Raw genomic sequence first — 15,873 nt, 5'->3', positions numbered from 1 at the left:
AGAATCGGACCAAGTTTCATGTTCTGTTCATTTAAAGTCCTCCAACTTAAGCCACCTTTCTCCATATACTCCCCCCAACGCTAAGAGTATGGCAGTGACGTCCAAGAGACAAAGAAATTCTCAGCAAAATATAGTTTAAGAGGACCTATAGGAAAAATGCTAGATTCCAAGGAGATTCTACCTTTAAAGCTTAAACAAATTCTTTGAAGATGATATCACAGTTTATCGTTCATTGATTATTGCATCAATCCTAAATCAGTTTCACAACATAGCCTCATTAACATTGCTGGAGTACAGACTGCAAGTTCATGTATCCTTACAAATTGACATAACCAGGTCTTACACGTCCGATTGGCAGAAATATATTCAACACAGTGTTGCATTACTCTAGCAATGTTAAGGGCAATCTGTAATGCTGCATGGTTCTTCCCTCCATGGATTCATATAGAACTTGTGTAAACATGTTCCAGTTGATAGAATGCTGAATGACTTAACTATTTAAGAATGTTTGCGGTAGGAGAAGTCACCCTTTTTATTAAGAGGAGCCAATGAATCTTCTGTTGTGTTTTGTGTAGTTCACTTTTTCCAGATGTGGTGAACTGTATGCAGACTGACAACCTGGAGTTGAAGAAGTTGGTTTATCTCTACCTCATGAACTACGCCAAGAATCAGCCTGACATGGCCATCATGGCTGTCAACAGCTTTGTTAAGGTACACTTATGAAAAGTTGATAGATCTCTTGAGTTGCCGTGCTCCCCAGAGCCATAAATGTCGAAACACTCTCTGTTCAATTTCTACTGTGAATGAGGGTGAAGAGCTGAAGTTGAGCCCAACATCCTTGGATTAAGGTGTAGGTAAGAAATTCCCTGTTTTTGTCCCACATCACTATCTAATAATGATTGGGTTTGACCTTTACACAACAAAATAAATTCCTGATTTCTCCCACATCAGCTTAAATGTGAAAAAAGTCCAGTTGAGACAAGAGGTGCCAGAGGGTGGTTAATGCCTGCAAAAATACATTGGATTCTAGGCAAAGATACCATTTGTGAAAATGTAAAAACAAAATTACAATTTAGAAATAGTATAAAACAATTATTTTAATCACAAATCAGTTTGAACTTACTGAGACATGTGGTTTGTTAATCCACTACATTCTTGTTTCTTATGAATAAGTCTTGACAATTAATGTTCTTTCTGTAATTTCATCAATACCAGATAAACTGCATGAAATCCACGCTGTTCTTTGCTGTGTCCCCAATTATACATCGCACGTTTCCCTAGAGCCCCATCAGTGACAATATCAGCATGTTTCGTTCTGTGTCTTATAACTACACTTGCGAGACTGGGATAAAAATCAATATAGGAGAGAGTAAAAGTATCCTGGCCTGGCTCTGCTACTGTGGTACATTCACCTGAAAAATAAGAGACCAATTTCACGGCTTATCAGAGCTGACAAGAAGACCAAACATATTTCCGAAGCTCGGTACAGTTATATTAATTGTATTTTAATTACCATGTTCGTATGTCTATGATAAAATGGAAAAGCTGACAGTTCATGTGAAGATGATATTGAGAATTTTCTCAAAATAAGTTGACCAATTTAAAAGTTAAACAGGAGTTCAAAGAGTTACGCATAAGCATTTTTCCATTTTTTCTTATTGCTGTCTTCATGAGGTCTTGAAAGCACTGTTGTTTTGTGTAGATACATGACGTTGGAAAACTCGCCACTACCATATCCATGCTTCATAAGTGAATGTTCTTAACAGAAAGTACTGGTGGGTCATTTAAATAGAGTGAATTGCAGTTCAACCCAATCCCGTCCTTGTATAGTCTGTCCATGTGCACTTTCCTCCAGGCATGAGTAGATTAGAATGGTGGGAGAAAGTGAGGACTGCAGATGCTGGAGATCAGAGTCGAGAGTGTGGTGCTGGAAAAGCACAGCAGGTCAGGCAGCATCTGAGGAGCAGGAGAATCGACGTTTCAGGCAAGGGCCCTTTGTCAGGAATGAAGAGAGTGATTCAGAGTGATAGTAACCTGGGCTGGATTATCTTTGCCTCGTCTATCCCTGGGACACTGTTGTCAAATTGAGTAATTAAATAGCCTTTTCTTCACAGATATTCATCAACTACCTGTATGTCTTTCAACTTCTACTGTTCTTTCAGATTCCCAGGATTTACAGTATTTGAATAGTAAGACCTAGGCTGCTGGTGCAGCTGCTACTGTCCAAATTGGTAGAACTCAGGGATGAAATATTATTTCTTGTGGGAAGCATTTTGAAATCCTGTTATTCTCTTGATTTCTGTAATGAGAACAGCCAGATCACTAACAATGTTTTGTGACCTTAGGGCCACTGGGTAGTTTGAAATTGAAGACAAGTTATAATCCAAATGTCCTAATGAAGCTTAAAAGATTGAAATGCAATTAAAATTACTGTATATAAATCACTACTTCCATCTCAGCACTCCATTTGGATCCAAATCAAATTTAGAGTGGTGCTGGAAAAGCACAGCAGATCAGGCAACATCCGAGGAGCATGAAAATCGACGTTTCGGGAAGGAGCCCTTCATCAGATGGGCCAATGGGCTGAGAAGTGGCAGATGGAGTTTAATTCAGATAAATGCGAGGTGCTGCATTTTGGGAAAGCAAATCTTAGCAGGACTTATACACTTAATGGTAAGGTCCTAGGGAGTGTTGCTGAACAAAGAGACCTTGGAGTGAGGTTCATAGCTCCTTGAAAGTGGAGTCGCAGGTAGATAGGATAGTGAAGAAGGCGTTTGGTATGCTTTCCTTTATTGGTCAGAGTATTGAGTACAGGAGTTGGGTCATGTTGCGGCTGTACAGGACATTGGTTAGGCCACTGTTGGAATATTGCGTGCAATTCTGGTCTCCTGACTATTGGAAAGATGTTGTGAGACTTGAAAGGGTTCAGAAAAGATTTACAAGGATGTTGCCAGGGTTGGAGGATCTGAGCTACAGGGAGAGGCTGAACAGGTTGGGGCTGTTTTCCCTGGAGAGTCGGAGGCTGAGGGGTGACCTTATAGAGGTTTGCAAAATTAGGAGGGGCATGGATAGGATAAATAGACAAAGTCTTTTCCCTGGGATCGGGGAGTCCAGAACTGGAGGGCATAGGTTTAGGGTGAGAGGGGAAAGATATAAAAGAGACCTAAGGGGCAACGTTTTCACGCAGAGAGTGATGTGTGTATGGAATGAGCTGCCAGAGGAAGTGGTGGAGGCTGGTACAATTGCAACATTTAGAAGGCATTTGGATGGGTATATGAATAGGAAGGGTTTGGAGGGATATGGGCCGGGTGGTGGCAGGTGGGACTAGATTGGGTTGGGATGTCTGGTCGGCATGGACAGGTTGGACCGAAGGGTCTGTTTCCATGCTGTACATCTCTATGACTCGATCAGAAATGTCGATTTTCCTGCTCCTCTGATGCTGCCTGACTTGCTGTGCTTTTCCAGCACCGCTCTAATCTTGACTCTGATCTTCAGCATCTGCAGTCCTCACTTTCGCCTACTCCATTTGGATCAACCTTCCTGAGCAGAATCTACCCGCAAACATGTTTTGGATTAAGGAATGAGAAATGTGGGAAGTCAGTTAGCAAGTTTCTTCTGACAAATCCCATCTAAATAATGGCAGGTTTTGAATGACTGTGCAAGAGTAGTCCTTGCTGACTTGTTCAGGTCAAGCCCAAGTATTCAGGAAGGGGACATTTTTGGGTCATGCCAGACATTGGGATGTTGCCTCTGGGAATCTAGATCAAATTAGAATCATAGTGATATACAGCACAGAAACAAACCCTTCGGTCCAACGCGTCCATGCTGACCAGATATCCCAAATTCATTTTGTCTCATTTGTCAGCATTTAGCCCATATTCCTTTTAAATCCTCTCTATTCATGTACCCATCCAGACGGCTTTTAAATATTGTAATTGGACCAACCTCCAACAGTTCATGTGTCAGCTCATTCCATACACGCACCATCTTCTGTATGAAAGAGTTGTCTCTTAGGTCACTTTTATGTCTTTCCCCTCTCACCTTAAACCTATGCCCTCTAGTTTTGGACTTCCCTACCCTGGGAAAAAAATGTTTAAATCAAATTGATCAAATCTTTATTTGAAGTTCATTCTTCTCTGACTTGTAGGATGTGAACAGAGAATGTCTTTAAACAGTTTCAAACCAGTTCCTTGTGGTCTTGCCCATAGCAATCAGTTGGCACTTCCACTCTGTTTACCAGGCCTTTGATCGGGTATATGGTCCACAGTCACAGGTATGTGATGGTGTGGTACTGAGGTCAATGATGCTTTAAAGTGAAGCTTCACATTGCTCTTTGCTGTACTATAACACATCTTCTGAAGCCTGGTTGACAGCACTGAAATCAAAATGTTTCATTTCTTCGGTGCCCACAGTGCAACAGCAAAACTCTTTGGCAATTTTCATAAAATGCCTCAGATCAGAAGGATGTACTAATGTTGACATTTCTTTTAATTGTAATGCCTAAAATCTTATTGTTCCCACAGGATTGTGAAGATCCCAACCCCTTGATTAGAGCTCTGGCAGTCCGTACGATGGGATGCATACGTGTGGACAAAATAACAGAGTATCTTTGTGAGCCGCTCCGCAAGTGTCTGAAAGATGAAGATCCGTACGTCCGGAAAACAGCTGCTGTCTGTGTGGCCAAACTGCACGATATCAATGCTCAGATGGTCGAGGATCAAGGCTTCCTGGATTCACTGCGAGACCTAATTGCTGACTCAAACCCCATGGTATGAAACTTACTGCTATTTTTTAACAAGTGTTTTGTGGTTTGACTTGTGCTACATCTTTTTCCTATGCATTGAGAAAAGGACTGAGATTAACCATCGGTTAAGGCCCGATTACAGTGCACTTGTGCTTTATAGAAAGTCAAAGCCATGTTTAATCCAAAGCTTGCTGGCTTAGGTTCCTTTATGAAATGAGTTTAGGTAGTTTTGCTTGTGGACATGGGCAGCCTATATAGATTTATAAACTGAAAATGCAAATCAAGCCATGCAAGATTCTGTACCACAAGTGTATTTCTCAAGTTCCTTACCCTGAGATGGCTGCTATAATCAAACATAGCCAGACTCATAAGGTACAGTATGTATAGATTCCATGAGCAAAGAAGTTACAGCGCAGAGGGAGCATGTGCATCTCAGTGTAATTTTGCTCATGTCCTGAAACTGGGGTTATCCATTATTATTTTATTTTCCTGCCCATTTTCATTTTAATTAATTGAATTAAAAACTGCTTGTTGTAAACCAGTCCACTGACTTTGTGACTTGCTTCCACTTTCCTTCTACCAGAGATGATCAAGGCTCCCTCATTTCTGATGGATCAACTATCTCTCAAAGCCTTTGTTAATTTTAAAAAGTGTTTGGATTCTGCTTTAATCTTAATGAAAATGATCCACTAAAAACAAAATGTTGGAGAAATTGAGCAGATCTCAAGAGAGAAACTGTGTTCATGTTTCGAGTTTACTATATCTCCTGTTTGGAATTGAAAAGAGTCCGAAATATGACAGGTTTTATCCTTTTGAGAAAAAAAAGAGGGAGAAATAAGTGCAAAAGGGAAGGATGTGACATGTTATCAGGTGTTTCAAACTTAGGGGTCCACCTTTTAGGACTGGGATGATGAGCATTGGATGACTTTGGAACTCCTTCAGAAAAAGATTCTTTTTAGGGAAGGGAATGAAAGATTCTTGGAGATGGGTGGGAATGTGGAATTTGGAATACAAGCAGATCAGCAATGATCAAAAGGAATGACAGAGCAGGCTTGAAGGATTGAGTGGCCTAATTTTCCCAATTCATACATTTGTACATAAAGTTATTGTGAAATAAAAGGCAGAGAATGGCTTGAGTGAAGAAACTACGCATTAGTCCAAGGAGGATGTTAATTCATATTTTTTTAAAACTATGAAAATTCATCCTTGATTCAATTCTTATGAGTCTTCATTTTCAATATTCATAGTGTAATATAGTGCCAAAACTTCGATGCAGTGTAGTCGTGATAATGTAACCAATGTCTTTTTCAGGTTGTTTCCTTAACTTTTGTATTCAGCACCCTAGCTTATAAAGCTTGGACTCTGACTGGACTTTTTCTGTCTGTAGTCCCATCTTTAAATATCTCTGTGGCTGCACTCTCGGTTTTTTCTATTTTTCCACTCTTCTGAAAGTTCAGGCTTTCTATGCTTTTACTGTTCTTTCCTCTCTGAGATATGCTGCTTCTCAGTTCTCAACGTAGATCCATGGCAGATGCAGTTCAGTCACTCCACTGACTGTTATAGGTAACGCAATACAGAAAGAGGCCACTCAACTCTTTGAACCTTTCGGAGAGATTCACACATTTAATTCCTACTTCCATTCCCCATAGCTGGGTAATATTTCCTTTTGAGCTATATATCCAGCTGCTTTTTGGATGATATTATGGAATCAGCTTCCACGCACCCTCTCTACCCCTGTTTGAACAATCATTTCCAGATTGCAGTAACGAAGTAATCAAATTACCTCTTTGAAAGGAAGACTGCAGGGAGACAATGCCCCCAAGTTAGTATGATTACTAAACTTTAATGTCATTTATTTTGTGCTTATATACAAATTCATTATATGATCAGAAAAGAAAATGAGGTCCATTACAGACCTTGATCATTCAGGATTACCCAAATCCTGCCAATCCAACAGCTGGTTTATTTGCTTTCTCCCTTTAGTCATCTATTTCACCTAGCCATGTGTTCACTTCCTCTAGTACACACTTAAACTTTTCCTCACTTCAGTTTTTCTTCACCTCTGAAAATCCTCATAAGCAGAGTGCAAGTGATAACATTCTTTGTACATGATGAAAAATTTGAATTAAATTAGTCAAATTACACCACTTCTCACATTGTTCCTGAGCTTCCTTGATCAGCAAGTGTCTTTCTAGATGTTAAATCTTGTAAGGTGCTTGAGTGCCATACCCTGAATTGAGTTGAGTATAATTGGCCTAGAGTTTTCAAACTTGCCCTCATTTCCATTCTTGAGTAGGTTGCCACTCACTATCGATTTCTTGATCTGAACCTTGGGTTCTTCAATCCCTGATTTTTTTCCCTCCATGGTAAAGAACCAGGTTCTGGGGTGTTAATGGTCTCGTAGGCTTCTGATGAATACGAACTTCAAGAATATTGGCTGGGATGCATCATGGCTGCATGTGATCCTTGCTTGTGCACACGTAGCTGCTCACAGATAGGTACACATTAGTAATTGCAATTGGTACAGTGTGGGCATTTTATTCCCCTCGTTGGTTCAGGTTGGCATGGAAATACAATGTTTTGCTGTCTTTGTTCAAGCCAGCTAATTCAGAGACCAGGGTCTTGTATGGATTTACCATACTGGGTAGTGTTGACCCCCGCCAGTAACCAGGGAAGTTTCCTGATCCTTCACTGGATTAGCATACAGGATTGAACTTGTGCTATGTTCTCAATAACATTAGGAAAGGGGAAATTATGGCAAAAAATCTCACTCTTCAAGTTCAGAGATGAGTGCTGCTGTCTTGCCATTGCCTACAAGATCTGGTCATGTCAGTCATGTTGATACCCTCTGCACTGCTCTTCTTAACGTAGGTACTTGTGTAAAAAATCATATCTCCTGATGTAATGAGCTAATGGATGCAAAGACTCTTCAATCGGGTACCCTTGGCAGATGCTTTGAAGCTGATGGTTGTGTTGAACGAGCAATGCAGAGGCTACTGATGGGTATGCTTTCCACAACCATATCGTCTGTGTGGACTGTTTTGGCTGGTGAATGTTCTTATCAGCTTCACTTTGGACTCTTTTGGGCAGCAGTTCTGTGAACCGATAGATTGCCAGTTCCGGTACTATCTCATCAGTGGCTGGACTGATGGGGATGTTGTTTTAAAAAATTCTCAAGGTCAGGTTCGTAGGAGAGTAGTCTGACACAGAACAAACGACCAAGAGGCGAGTCTGCTAGAATATGAGCATTTTATTCCCCGCAGCGTCGCCACAACCAGGTCTCATACTTACAACGGGTCTGGCTTATACTCACTCTACATGTTACCGGAACTGGGAGCCGTCAGTTCTCGTAGAGCGGTTGCCAACAACCCACGCTCGGCGGTTAAACGTAACCCCGGAGCAGACTCACCGAACTGGAGACTTTTCCAGCTGATATACTCTTTTCCAGATATAAACATTCATGTGAACAGCAGAGCAAGGCTAAAAAACACATTCCATTCTGGTTACATACAGATAAGAAGATTCACACGGGGAGGTGTGTAATAAGATTCACACGGGACTAAGCAACACCTCCATTCCGGTTAGATTCACACATGTATTGGGACATAATTTTTAACCGTTTCACCACAGATGTACATTGCTGAAGAATATAAAGGGGATGAGGGTAAGAAGGAGAGTCCATGCAAAATCCAGAGCAGGGATTTGAGGACCTATTTAACCCATCAAACTTAGTTCTGCAATGCTGTTGTACAGGTCGTTCTTGGATAGCACGCGTTCCGGCAGCATCGTTTGTCTGTAACGTCACTGAAGAATTAGGGAGCGATATTTTCAAGACTGCTTACCTCTGTTCATAAAAGCGTGAATCTAGTGGGGATCAGTTCGTACACTTTGTTCGGCACATGCATTGAAAGCTCAGTGCCGATGTCTGCGTGCCATTCTGCACATGCATGATGTCAGCGTCATGTCGTTCTGCACATGCGTGATGTCAGTTGCTGACACAGCAGCTTTCTATGAGAGGTACTGCACAGAGAGCAGCTTTCTTACATTTTTTAAATGTACTGTCTAAAAATTTACTTTTTGTTTAGTTAATAAATATGATATTGACCTTCATTCAGGCTGTGCTATGCTTTGTGTTAGAGTTTTGGGTGATTTTTGAGTGATTGTGTGTGCTATATTTTGCTGGTCTGCCCCTAACCCCACTTTTCCCATTGGCCCCATTATTTCTATTCAGCGATTTCCTATTAAGTGAGGTTTTGCTGGAACACAACAACTATGTTATAGGAGAACTATCTGTAGTAGGCCAAGTGAAGTGCTAATTAAGGTACCACTAGAATTTTTGCCATGTAATCGTAGTATTGTCTCCTTTTGACATTTATTCACACTGAGAGATTTGGAAGTTAAGCTGTTTGCTGTTAGTTCAGTTATGAAAAGAAATTTTGTACTAGAATCTTTCTCACAAACCAGTGGACTGTTGATGAGCCTGGGTAGATTCCTGGGATATACTGCAGACTAATGGCATACAGGTATTTAGAATATTTTATGCAAACCTCCCTCATTTTGCCTCCGCTGAACCTTAATTGTGATGTGAGCACATTTAAATGCTGATCTTCTATGTTAGATTGTCTCATTCCATTCAGTTGCTTTATTTGTAATTTCATTGAATATCTGTGCAATCCATTTGGCTGTATAAAATGCTTTTGAAAATTGCCCATTCTGATGTTTTCAGCAAGGGTTTCACTGAATGACAACTGAATCTCAGCCATCTCAATTTCCATCTTGACTTGTAATACTCTTACCTCCTTGCATGTTCAGTCTCTTCTGACTTTGCTGTGTTCTTGACTATAAGTGACTCTTCATGTAAACTCTCTGATGTGTATCATGCAGATCCCTTTGGCTTGGCTATCTTATGTACCTGTAAAATTCCCTGTATTTGTCTCATAGTTTAGGCTTGCTCCATCCATTCACTTGTATTTCTAATCATGTCTGTTTTTCTGAAGCCCCTTACCACCTCTTCGTCTTTCCTAACTACTACTGCTTGGAGCTTATGAGGCCCATCTCTTGTTCAGCTGACCAAATTTCCATTACGCTGACAATCCCAGATTCCACTACTCCTAAAGATTGTACATGATTCCTTCTCTTCTTCTTGCTGTTATTATTACTATTACTGCGTGTATATAATGAAGATGATATCAAAGTGAAAAAACTTTGGGTAGCTGTATAGAAACCAGAGAATTCCACTACATGTTCATTCCCGACCAGAATGGTCTCAGGGCTCTCCATGTTGTCTTGGGGCAAAGGTCTGCTCCTTCCCCATCCACACCAGCCGCCTCCACTTGGCTGAGCTTGTCCTCACTCTGAACAATTTCTCTTTTAACTCCTCTCATTTTCTTCAGGTCAGACGGGTGGCCATGTATACCCACATGGGCCCCAGTTATGCCTGTCTCTGTGTGGGAGCATTCCTTCTTCCAGTTGTATTTCAGCCCCACCAACAACTGTCTCTCTGCTCTCTCGATGGTATCATCAATGCTGCTTCTCTCTTTGATCCGGAATAGGAAATGTTTATCGCTTTCACTTCCAATTTCCACTCTGCCATCACCTTCACCTGGTCCATCTCTGACTCCTCCCTTCCCTTCTTTGGCATCTCTGTTTCCATTTCTGGGGATAGGCTGGCCACCAGTATCCATTACAAACCCACGAACACCCACAGTTACCTCAACTATACATCCTCATGCACTACTTCCTGTAAAGAGACAATTCCATTCTCCCAGTTCCTTTGTCTTCCCCAAGTCTGTTCCAATCATGTCAATTTTGACAAGGCGGTCTCTGAAATGTCGACCTTTGTCCTCAACTGAGAACTCACCAGCACCATTGTTGACAGGGCCATCAGCCGGGTTCGACCCATCTCCTGTACTTCGGCCCTCTCACTGTCTTTTCCTTCACATAACAGCGATAGGGTTCCCCTTGTCTTTACCCACCTTCCCACCAGCATCCACATCCAGAAGATCAATAGCTGCCATTTCCGTCATCTCCAGCGAGATGCAACACACATTCCCCTCTCCTCCCTTGTCAGCTTCCTGCAGGGACCATTCCCTCCAGGACACCCTGGTCCACTTTTCCTTCACTCGAAAGATGTCCTCACAATGCTATGGTACCTGCAGAAGGTGTCATACCTGTATCTGTTTACTTCCTCCCTCTCTCTCTCTTCCTCCCTCCCTTAATATCCAAGGGCCCAAACACACCTTTCAGATGAAGTAGTGCTTTACCTGCTGTTCACACAACCTAGTCTACTGCATTCACTGTTCACAATGTGGTCTCCTGTACTTTGGGGAAACAAAGTATAGACTGGGTGACTGCTTCACATAATGCCCACAAAAGAGACCTTGAGCTTCCAGTTGCCTACCACTTCAATGTACCACCTTATTCCTTGGCCAACATCTCTGTCTCAGGCTTGCTGTAGTGCTCCAATGAAGCTCAACACAAGCTGGGAGGACAGCACCTAATTTTCCGCTTGGGGACCATGCAGCCTTTTGGATTTAATATTGAGTTCAATAACTTTAGGGCTTGAACTCTCCCATGTCCTTACCCCAAACCGCACAAACCAGGTTTCATTATTGCATGTCTGCTATTGTGCACAATCCATTGTTAGTCATTAACAGTCCCCATTAATAGCTATTCACCCGCCTAGTCAGATTGGTATCCATTCCTTCGTCTGTCCAAATGTTCCTTTCTCTTTTTGGCTGTATCCCCACCTATCGTTTATACCTTACCCCCTCCCCTCACCCTATTTTCTGCATATAAACCAATGTTTTCCTAGCTACCATCAGTTCTGAGGAAGGGTCACTTGATTCGAAATGTTAATCAAGGATACCAGTGGGAAGTTGTGCATGGAATCTGAGGAGATAGAGGAAGTACTAAATGAATACTTTTTGTCAGAATTCACCCTGGAAAAAGACAATGTTGTCGAGAGGAATACTGAGATACAAGCTACTAGACTAGACGAGATTGAGGTTCACGAGGAGGTGTTAGAAATTCTGGAAAGTGTGAAAATAGATAAGTCCCCTGGGCTGGATGGGATTTGTCCTAGGATTCTCTGGGAAGCCAAAGATGAGATGGCATCGTCTCTGGCTTTGATATTTAGTCGTCATTGGCTACAGGAATAGTGCCAGAAGACTGGAGGATAGCAAATGTCCCCTTGTTTAAGAGGGGGAGTAGAGACAACCCTGGAAATTATAATTTGGAGATGCTGGTGTTGGACTGGGGTGTACAAAGTTAAAAATCACACAACACCAGGTTCTAGTCTAACAGGTTGAATTGGAAGCACACTACCTTTCGGAGCGACACTCCTTCATCAGGTGATAGTCCTGATGAAGGAGCATCGCTCCGAAAGCTAGTGTGCTTTCAATTAAACCTGTTGGACTATAACCTGGTGTTGTGTGATTTTTAACTCTGGAAATTATAGTGAGTTTTATTTTGCTTGTGGGTAAAGTGATGGAAAAGGTCATAAGAGATCGGATTTGTAATCATCTAGAAAGGAATAATTTGATCAGAGATAGTCAACACAGTTTTGTGAAGGGTAGGTTGTGCCTCACAAACCTTATTAAGTTCTTTGAGAAGGTGACCAAACAGGTGGATGAGGGTAAAGTTGTTTGATAAGGTTCCCCACATTAGGCACAAAATACGGAGGCATGGGATTGAAGGTGATTTAGCAATTTGGGTCAGAAACTGGCTTGCTGAAAGACGACAGAGGGTGGTGGTTGATGGGGTACGTTCATCCTGGAGTTCACTTACTAGTGGTGTACCACAAGGATCTGTTTTGGTGGCCACTGCTGTTTGTCATTTTTATAAATGACCTGGATGAGGGCGTAGAAGGATCGGAGAATACATTTGTGTATGACACTAAGGTCAGTTGCGTTGTGGATAGTGCTGAAAGATGTTGCAGGTTACAGAGGGATAAAGTTAAGCTACAGAGCTGGGCTGAGAGATGGCAACTGGAGTTTAATGTGAAAAGGTGTGAAGTGATTCACTTTGGAAGGAGCAACAGGAATAAAAAATACTGGGCTAATGGTAAGATTCTCAGTAGTGTAGCTGAGCAGAGAGATCTCTGCGTCCATGTGCATAGATCCCTGAAAGTTGCCACCCAGGTTGATAAGGTTGTTAAGAAGGAATACGGTGTGATAGCCTTTATTGGTAGAGGGATTGAGTTTCGGAGCCACGAGGTCATGTTGCAGCTGTGCAAAACTCTGGTGTGGCCGCACTTGGAGTATTGCATACAGTTCTGGTCACCGTATTATAGGAAAGATGTGAAAGCTTTGAGGGGTTCAGAGGAGATTTACTAGGATGTTACCTGATATGGAGGGAAGGTCTTGTGGGGAAAGGCTGAGGGACTTGAGGCTGTTTTCATTAGAGAGAGGAAAAGATTGAGGTGTGACTTAATTGAGACATATAAGATAATCAGTGGGTTTGATAGGGTGGACAGTGAGAGTCATTTTTCCTCGGATGGTAATGGCTAGCATGAGGGAACATCACTTTAAATTGAGGGATGATAGATATAGGACAGATGTCAGAGGTAGTTTCATTAATCAGAGTATTAGAAGCGTGGAATGCACTGCCGGTAATAGTAGTAGACTCGCCAACTTTAAGGGCATTTAAATGGTCATTGGATAGCATATGAATGAAAATGGTTTGGAGATGCCGGTGTTGGACTGGGGTGTACAAAGTTAAAAATCTCACAACACCAGGTTATAGTCCAACAGGTTTAATTGGAAGCACACTAGCTTTCGGAGCAACGCTCCTTCATCAGGTGATAGTGGAGGGCTCGATCATAACACACAATTTATAGCAAAAATTTACAGTGTGATGTAACTGAAATTTTACATTGAAAAATTGATTGTCTGTTAAGCCTTTCATCTGTTAGAATACAGTGATAGTTTCACTTCTTTCATGTGTAAATCACAAAACATTTTTTTTAAAGTTGCATTCTCGGGTTAGCTGTTAACAATGGTGATAGCTAGACAATATGTTGAAGGTGTTGGCCCCCTGTGTTCTCTGTCTATGCCATGATGTTTAGATTGATTCTAATCTAAAAAGTGAGATAACGGAGTTTTACATGAATGCATGCAGTTTTTGAGCAAAGTACAATGTAACCCTGAAAGTACAAATTCACCCCACAAAATATATGTGTGCATGTGGGTCTTTGTCTGTTTGTGTGTGTCTGTCTGTCTGGCGTGGGGGTTGTGAGTGAGTGTGTATGTGTGTGTAGTGAGTGCAGTGTCTTAAGTCGGTGAGGGAGTGCATGTGAGAGTGTGGGAGTGTGTGTGTCTATAAGGGTGTGTGTGTGCTTCTGAGTGTACCTGTGTGTGTGTGTGTGTGTGTTTGTGTGTGTGTGTGTGTGTGTGTATGTAGGTAGTGCAATGGTGATCACCTGTAATGTGACATGAACCCAAGGTCCCAGTTGAGGCCCTCAACCGGGACCTTGGGTTCATGTCACATTACAGGTGATCACCATTGCACTACACACACACGCACACAGATATTCCTACACACACACACACACTCTCTCATACAAACAGACACAGGTACACACAGGCACCCACACACAGACTCCCACAATCTCACATGCACCCCCTCACAGACTTAAGACACTCTGCACTCACTACACGCACGCGCGCGCGCACACACACTCTTTCTCACACTCACAACCCCCACCCAAGACAGACAGACACACACAGACAGACAAAGAACCACATGGACACACATATTTTGTGGGGTGAATTTGTACTTGCAGAGTTACATTGTACTTTGCTTAAAAACTGCATGAATTCATGTAGAACTCTGTTATCTCACTTTTTAGATTAGAATCAATCTAAACATCATGGCATAGACAGAGAACACAGGGGGCCAACACCTTCAACATATTGTCTAGCTATCACCATTGTTAACAGCTAACCCGAGAATGCAACTTTAAAAAAAAGGTTTTGTGATTTACGCATGAAAGAAGTGAAACTATCACTGTATTCTAACAGATGAAAAGCTTAACAGACAATCAATTTTTCAATGTATAATTTCAGTTACATCACACTGTAAATTTTTGCTATAAATTCTGTATTATGATCTGATGAAGGAGCGTTGCTCCACTATCATCTGATGAAGGAGCGTTGCTCCGAAAGCTAGTGTGCTTCCAATTAAACCTGTTGGACTATAACCTGGTGTTGTGTGAGTTTTAAGAATGAAAATGGAATAGTGTAGGTTAGATGGGCTTCAGATTGGTTCCATTGGTCGATCTAACATCCAGGGTTGAAGGGCCTGTACTGCGTTGTAATGTTCTATGTTAATTCTGATTTCCCTCTACAGATCCTGCCAGATCTGCTGAGCTTTTCCAGCAATTTTTGTTTCTGTTTTGTTTGCGTTAGAAACCAGGGACGAAGGCTTTGTCACCTCAAGAACAGAGTTTTGGAGAAACTCAGCAGGTCTGGCAGCATTTGTAGAGAGGGAATCAAAGTTAACATTCTGAGTGCATAGAACATAGAACATAGAACAATACAGCACAGAACAGGCCCTTCGGCCCACGATGTTGTGCCGAACATTTGTCCTAGCTTAAGCACCCATCCATGTACCTATCCAATTGCCGCTTAAAGGTCACCAATGATTCTGACTCTACCACTCCCACAGGCAGCGCATTCCATGCCCCCACCACTCTCTGGGTAAAGAACCCACCCCTGACATCTCCCCTATACCTTCCACCCTTCACCTTAAATTGTAACACTCTGTTGCACCCGGGGAAAAAGTTTCTGACTGTCTACTCTATCTATTCCTCTGATCATCTTATAACCCTCTATCAAGTCACCCCTCATCCTTCTCCGTTCCAATGAGAAAAGGCCTAGCACTCTCAACCTATCCTCGTACGACCTGTTCTCCATTCCAGGCAACATCCTGGTAAATCTTCTCTGCACCCTCTCCAAAGCTTCCACATCTTTCCTAAAGTGAGGCGACCAGAACTGCACACAGTACTCCAAATGTGGCCTAACCAAAGTCCTGTACAGTTGCAACATCACTTCACGACTCTTGAATTCAATCCCTCTGCTAATGAACGCTAATACACCATAGGCCTTCTTACAAACTCTATCCACCTG

At 42.0% G+C, this 15,873-nt stretch overlaps 1 protein-coding gene across 3 annotated transcripts in view; it reads left to right on the top strand.

Moving 5' to 3' along the window:
• The window catches only part of LOC122564151 (AP-2 complex subunit beta), a 318,942-nt gene that overhangs the window by 38,947 nt on the left and 264,122 nt on the right, over positions 1-15,873 (top strand). For all 3 annotated transcript variants that reach the window (XM_087977539.1, XM_087977536.1, XM_087977537.1), the window contains 2 exons: positions 576-711; positions 4,524-4,769. In XM_087977539.1, coding sequence (XP_087833665.1) covers positions 576-711; positions 4,524-4,769 — 382 coding nt within the window. The remainder of the gene's footprint in view (positions 1-575; positions 712-4,523; positions 4,770-15,873) is intronic.

The sequence above is a fragment of the Chiloscyllium plagiosum genome, unplaced genomic scaffold (assembly GCF_037043375.1).
Source record: "Chiloscyllium plagiosum isolate Xiang-an unplaced genomic scaffold, Cpla_swu_hap1 HiC_scaffold_31, whole genome shotgun sequence".
Lineage (NCBI taxonomy): Eukaryota > Metazoa > Chordata > Chondrichthyes > Orectolobiformes > Hemiscylliidae > Chiloscyllium > Chiloscyllium plagiosum.
Note: the sequence above shows the minus strand (reverse complement) of the source record. Positions and strands in the feature narration are given on the sequence as shown.